This window comes from Centrocercus urophasianus, unplaced genomic scaffold (assembly GCF_019232065.1).
Source record: "Centrocercus urophasianus isolate 14NV4802_14NV808 unplaced genomic scaffold, USGS_Curo_1.0 seq_18, whole genome shotgun sequence".
NCBI lineage: Eukaryota > Metazoa > Chordata > Aves > Galliformes > Phasianidae > Centrocercus > Centrocercus urophasianus.
In genome coordinates, this window is record NW_024884733.1 from 7,111,312 (window position 1) to 7,117,956 (window position 6,645).

Here is a 6,645-nt window from a genome sequence, read left to right on the forward strand (position 1 = left end):
TTTTTTTTTTTTTTTTTTTTTTTTTAAAGGGTTTGAGGAATTCAGAAATCTTCAAAAATAATATCTTGGCTTTCTGAAAAATGCTCATGAATTGGCAATGAGTCTCCTACTGTTCTCCTGAAATTTATGTATCTAAAAAGATAAAATTAGCTCTGAGAGAGATAAATAAAAGATAAAATGGGCTAAAAATAGCCCTTTTGCATAGAACTGTGGTGTGGTGTTAGCGCCAGACAGTGATCACTGACCACTGTATTCAGTTCAATATTAACTAACAGATTTTCTTGAGAGGTAGACTTGTTAGTTTTATTCTTGGATTTCGTTTTGAAAAAGGGAGATACACTTTTTTGAATAATAATGAAAACTGTGAAGTCCTCTTGTTTGTATGTTAAACCTTTTCTTTTTTCCTGTAGTTAAAGCTTTTCATCTCAAATATGATGAGGTACGTCTGGATCCAAATGTACAGAAATGGGATGTAACAGTGTTAGAACTAAGCTACCACAAAAGACACTTGGACAGGCCAGTATTTCTACGCTTCTGGGAAACTTTGGACAGGTACATTTCATGTTGAAAGTCTTTTATGCTTGTGTTTTTGTGATGTTCAGTAGGAATAACAAATTTATGGAAACGAGTGCTATATACAACTTCAGTGTCTTACGAATGCTTTAAGTGGTAAATATTTGTTTAGACTTCTCAAAATATATACCAGTATATGTTCAGTACAAATTAATAATGCTATTCTCCAAAGTGTAATATCCACAGATGTGAAAGAAGGATGGTTTACTGATCGTGGACTAGAATAGTGATTTCCCATCTCCGTTTAGGCAGAGGCAAAGGAACAGAGAATGTCACCCTACATGCTGCAGTTTTCCGTTGTTCCCCCAGCTCTTCATTCAAACTGCAGTTGTGAACTGTATCTCTCCTCTTTCCTATTTCTACCTTACTATAGATGACAGTCTCTAGTAAAGGTGAGAAACTACTTTCAAGATAGTAACCACAAAGCGTAATCTTAGTCTGGTACCTCCTGAGTCCACAGTACCAGGTAGAAGATGTAGGTCAGAAAAGATAATGACGTGTACTGAGTTCAGGTGTAGTGTTTTTACTTTGTGTTTTTGAAACATTCCACGTACTTTAGGAATGCCTTGCATGAGAATTGATGACTGGAGGTGTACCAGTAGCTGTGAAAAGCGGTGCTGCTTTTGCCTGCTTCTCTCTGGTTCTGAACCTTCTTTGAATACCAAGTTCAGTGTAATATCTTTTTCATGTTGTAGAAGAGAAACTTTTTATCATTAAGCGGTTGAAATATTGAAGGGAGAGAAAAGTCCGTGCATTTAATGAGTGTTTAATCTTTTCATGTTGATTGCACAGCAAACGGCTTGAACGATTGAGAGGACTTCAAAAAGAAAAATCCTGTGGGAGTTGTCTAAATGATTCTGAGCGTCAAACTTTCTGTGCCTTCTTATTTAAAAGTCTCAGCTAAACTACATATTCAAATTCTCAGAATGAACTTGAATGAGTTATCTTTAGCAGCAATTTTCAAATGTTAGAACTCATGTGACAGAATGAATTTTCTTTGAAGCAGACGTTTTAGCTGTCTTCTAACGGGGTAATATTGTGTTTAACAGAGCTTGATGGCCTGTAAGGTATTTCATCTATTTAGCAGCTAGCTAATGGTCTAAGAGTTAAGTTTTAACAAAGTCTGTTTATTGTTCTTGAGAGCAGAATTTCTATACATACCAAAAAAGTAGTAAAGTTGTTTGTTTGCTTGTTTTTTTAGGTATATGGTGAAGCATAAATCTCACTTGAGATTCTGAATCCTTCAGCTGCCGTTCATTTCCTGGAGTGTGGATTGAGAACAATGAAAGAGACTCCAGTTTGGAGACCAGAGCTCGCACTATATGTTATGTCAATAACTTTACAAATGAAGAAGGGTCACAGTTGAAACTTTTTATAAAATCTGGTTTGGATGCTTCATGGCAGGTTGATACCTGTTGTTATTCAGAAGCAAAGGGGTTTTGCTTAAAACTATTTTTTTAATGTTGTTAGCCTTCTAGTCTGCAATTCAAATTGTATATTTTGATAGCAGCAGTTTCTTCTCTGTTTTGTTAAATTAGGCACATTTTTAAATAATGTGTTATGTTCCTTATTAGAAAATAGATTGATCTTCACTGCAGGTTACAAATGTGTGTGTGCCTGTGCGCGTGTGCGCACGTGTGTGTGTATATATGTGTGTATGTGTCTACATATATAATGTATAAAAAAAAATTATAGACACGCTAACGCACACATAGTTATTCCTGAGGCTTTCTAAACCACTTAGCTTCTGAGCTTAGTTTTGGTTTTCTTTGCTTATTGTTTCACTTACTGAAAATATTTTGTTGTGAATGAATTTACATTTTAGTCAATAGAACTTGCAAACTGAGAAAAGTGAAGATTGTTTTGGAAATCAAATTGTCAACCTGTATATGTATATTCTGTCAGTCTTGGAAAAAGGGAAGATGAGAGTGCTAGAAACTGACTTGGATTTGTGATGTCCCACTTTACCGAATCTTCAAACTTAAATACAAATACCTTCAGGTCATGGTAGTTTTAAATCTCCATTCTCCACTCAAGTCTCTTTATTTAAGCTGGAACCGTGCACGTATATGTTCCCATCTATCAAAATACCTTCCTACAAGTTTAAGTGTTACCTGGACTGAACAAGGAATAGAAAGGGACAGTTTGGATTTTTTTTTTTTCCCCTGGAAATGTCAGCACAAGGAGGAATAATGTTAACTTCTTTGCATTTATACCTGTGATATCACCACTAATATTATTTTATTGTGACAAAAGTAGCCCAGACTGTCTAGAGGAGTTGTCATTTCCTGATATGAGTGGCTGATAAGGCCTCCTAACAGTTGTGCATCGGAGTGGAAAATGAGTTTACTCAGTTTACCAAAGAACACATTTGCTTGAGCTACAGTATAAATGAGGCCAGAAGATCATGGTATTTGTTTGGATTTATGGTACCTGTGTATCTATTTAATAATGTTGCATACCAGTTGATGTAGAGAATGATCCGATATTGTAACACCTGCATGGATTTTTTGGGATATAAAATACATGTTTATATTCCGTTCTTGAAATCCAAAACCATGTTTTTTAATATACTTTACATTTAAGACTTGACAAAAGTAAAGTGGTCTACCTGTTCTTTAGTTTTGCTTTTTATTTGATGTTACCTTCATTTTAGTGGAATCCAGTAGCCCCATTTCCTTCAGAGGTTTTTAAGATGGTCTTAAATTTATATGAGAACTGTGAAGTCTGAAAGGTTTTTAATAATATGTTTCTATCCATGCTGTATTGGGTTTGCTATATTTAAGTTTAGCCAATTATCTTGATGGAAATAAAAGCAAGCGAAAAAAAAGAAGACTCCAGGATTAGAAATTGTAACTGGATGACTTGAACAGATTCTGAAAGGAGGCCTGAGAAGAGCAAGCAATGCAGAGCTCGTTGAAAGTATGCTAGAAAGTTCTCCTGTCTGTGTAGGCAGTTTGGTCAGCACCACATGACTTTTTTCCCAACACCTAAGCATTATTAGAAGTGCATGCATGTCGTATCTGAGTGAGGTAAAACATTCAGTGTTTGGTTTTAACCTATGTTACATTAAGAAAAAGCTGTACTGGCTACTGCAGAGAGTACCATAAGGAATGGGTAAACTTACAGTTTGTTACTACTTCAGAGAGATTGTAAGTGGCTTTTTCACTCTGACATGTTTCCAATTACAAATGTAAGGGTTTGTTTTGTTGGTTTTCTTTTTTTCAGACTTCAGTGGCCCATGCAGTTTCAAAGAAACATCTACAATGGGCACCAAATGTAACATACTGAACGTTGAACATAACTGCTTCACGTGCACTGCGGTGTAAAGACTATGGAATAGTCTTAAAATATGCAAACTCCATTTCTCTTTTCTATGCCCTGTATTTCACTTGTGTTTTAAAAGTGTGTAGTCTAGCATCCAATATTGTACATAGAAGATGGTTTGATGTAGATGTAAATTTATGTATATATTGGGAGTAGCTTCTCTCAAAGGAATGAAGTTACGTGGATGTGAAACTCGCAGAAGAGGAAACCTGTGCTATGTTTTTAACAAGTGTGCTGCTTCTTATGGATTGAGCGCAGACCTTTGACATCACTGGGGTTTTGTTCTTGGAGGAAGTTTTCATCACGAGTTCAAAATGTGTTTGTGGAGGAGGTGGCACCTGATCGTCTGGCTGTGTGTCTCTTTGTCAGTCATAAAAGTAGCGATGTTTATAGAATGAGCCGTTTTGCAATCAAATTCCTGCTGACATTATTGGAAGTTTAATTAGGCTGTCAGAGAATAGCATTCCTACTGACTTCAGAAATATCTGCACATAAGATTATGAAACTACTTGGACTTAAAAATTTAGCCTTGCAGCAGCGTTTTGCAACACAGCTGGATTTTTTGACACTTACGTTATGCTTGATTTATCTACAAGTTAATGTGGAGTAATAAAGAAAACTGATAGTAAGAACTGGGGAAGCTGCAGGATCAGACATCTGTTTTAGTGAGCTGTATTCTTATTGTTGAGCAAGTTTGACACTTTACATAGAAGTGTATAAAGTGTGTAAATTGTACTCAATTAAAGCATACGACTAAAACTGAGCTACTTTACTGCCTGTAGTTTATTAAACAGTGGAATGACACTAGTGTACAAATTGAATTAGCTGTTTCCATTAAATATCTTAAGTGTCATAACTCCACACTGTTTCATAGGTACAAAATGAACAAGGTGAAACAAGATAAGACGAGAACTGGTTTGAAATCTGTTACTGAGTTCCTGTACTGTCAGCAGGTGATTTTTTTTCATTTTTTTCATGGCAAGGTTTTAGATGCCAGTAGAGATATCAGAAGTAATGGTTTCATATTAAGAACTACACTGCCTGTGATTTATACTGTTTGAGCTTTCTGAATGCTACCTAGGCAAAGCAGAATTTTTTCATAAGGTAGAGGAGGACAACTACCTTTTATAGTGGGTTTGCGTACCTGAATAAATCACAGATCAGCTTTGTCAGTGAATAAGCTCAGCTCCTCAGTTACTACATGGAAATTTCTGTAGCAAAACAGTTTCAAAAATAGACACTCAAGTCATTGTTGGAAATAGGCAACTTATAGAACTGTTCTGCAGTGCTGTAAACCTTTTCATTTCTGAGTATACAAGAAAATATAGAAGGCAGACAGTTAGGTTGCCCTTGATTGTAAGTTCAACTATGGTATTTGTTGTAAGGATAAGCCTTAATCAGAATAGAAAAGTTGTTTTTGGCTTTCATTTGGTATGCAGTGTATAAAACATTACTATTCTCTGCAATGTGTATTTTATTACAGCTTTCATTCTTTTGCTGGTGAAATATGTTCTTAGTTGCTTATTCTTGAGAACACTATACAGAAAAAAGCCAGTCAAAACTAATGGCTTAGTGATTTTAAATTTTAATGTCATGAATGCATTTTAATTCAAAAGCCATAACTAATGCCAAGTACTTTATTAGAGCAATGTGTTCATGAAAAATTAAAATTGCTGCCTGAAGAAACTGTTGGCCAAGCAGGTTACAGTTGAGCTAATCTTTGGAAAAATGTGTCACAAAATGAAATCTCTGAACATCGTATTCTGAGTTATTTGTTACTTAATTGTTTTGAAGAGTGATGGCAGTTTTGTTTTCAGTTGTGAACAGATGCCTAATTCAGCAGAATCACAGAGTAGCTTGGGTTGGAAGGAAACTTGAGGATCATCAAGTTTCAACCCCCCTGCTGCAGGCAGAGTTGCCAGGTGCTGGATAAAGTGCTAGGTCGGGTTGCCCAAGGCCACATCTAACGTGGCCTTTGAACACCTCTGGGAGTGGGACATCTACAGTCTCTCTGGGCAACCTGCTCCAGTGCCTTATCACCCTCTCAGTGGAAAATGTTCCTCCACACATCTAAGCTAAATCATCCTTTAAATATCGTAAGGCTGCAGTGGGGTCTTCATTCTCTTCTCCAGACTGAACAAACCCAGCTCATTCAGCTTGTCTTCATAGGAGAGGTGCTCCAGCCCTCTCATTATCTCTGTGGCCCTTTTAAGGACCACCCTTTCAACATACCCTTGAAATCCTCTATCAGGATGAGAGCCTGCAAGTGTGACTCTTGCAGATGAAGCAAGATGAAGCAAGAAGGCCTTGTCAACAGCTCCCGTTGATCAGGTGGCCTGTAGTAGATTCCAACCACCAGCTGTCCGATACTGATTTTGTCCTTGATCTTAACAACAATAGCGATTGTATTGTTTGACTTTTTGGTTAGTTCTACCTTAAGGCTATTAACATGATATGATAACTGAAGAAGAGATGGGAAACTGATGGCTTTAAGTATGGAGATGTGTAAGTAGAGTTCATGTACTTGACAATCATAAGTGATTTCTTACTGGAACCATTATCCAGTGTGTAAAGTAGAATCCATTCTTCAACTGTTGCCTTGTCTGTTAATCATTCTCTTGATGGTGCTGCTGTTGTAGAGAGTAAGTTTGGAGAATAAAGAGATTTCATCAAGAAAAATGAATTGGTAAGTAGTGTGTGGTTGTGGGCTGAACCTCCAAACTGAGTTATCGTGTTCTAGTATTT

General features: G+C 36.5%; 1 protein-coding gene across 1 annotated transcript in view; it reads left to right on the forward strand.

The window, feature by feature from the left end:
* CDC73 (cell division cycle 73) overlaps positions 1–3,194 on the forward strand; it is a 98,514-nt gene extending 95,320 nt beyond the window's left edge. The window contains exons 16-17 of the mRNA XM_042819062.1: positions 411–552; positions 1,775–3,194. Coding sequence (XP_042674996.1) covers positions 411–552; positions 1,775–1,811 — 179 coding nt within the window. The 3' untranslated portion in view covers positions 1,812–3,194. The remainder of the gene's footprint in view (positions 1–410; positions 553–1,774) is intronic.
* The last annotated feature ends 3,451 nt before the right edge of the window (positions 3,195–6,645 follow it).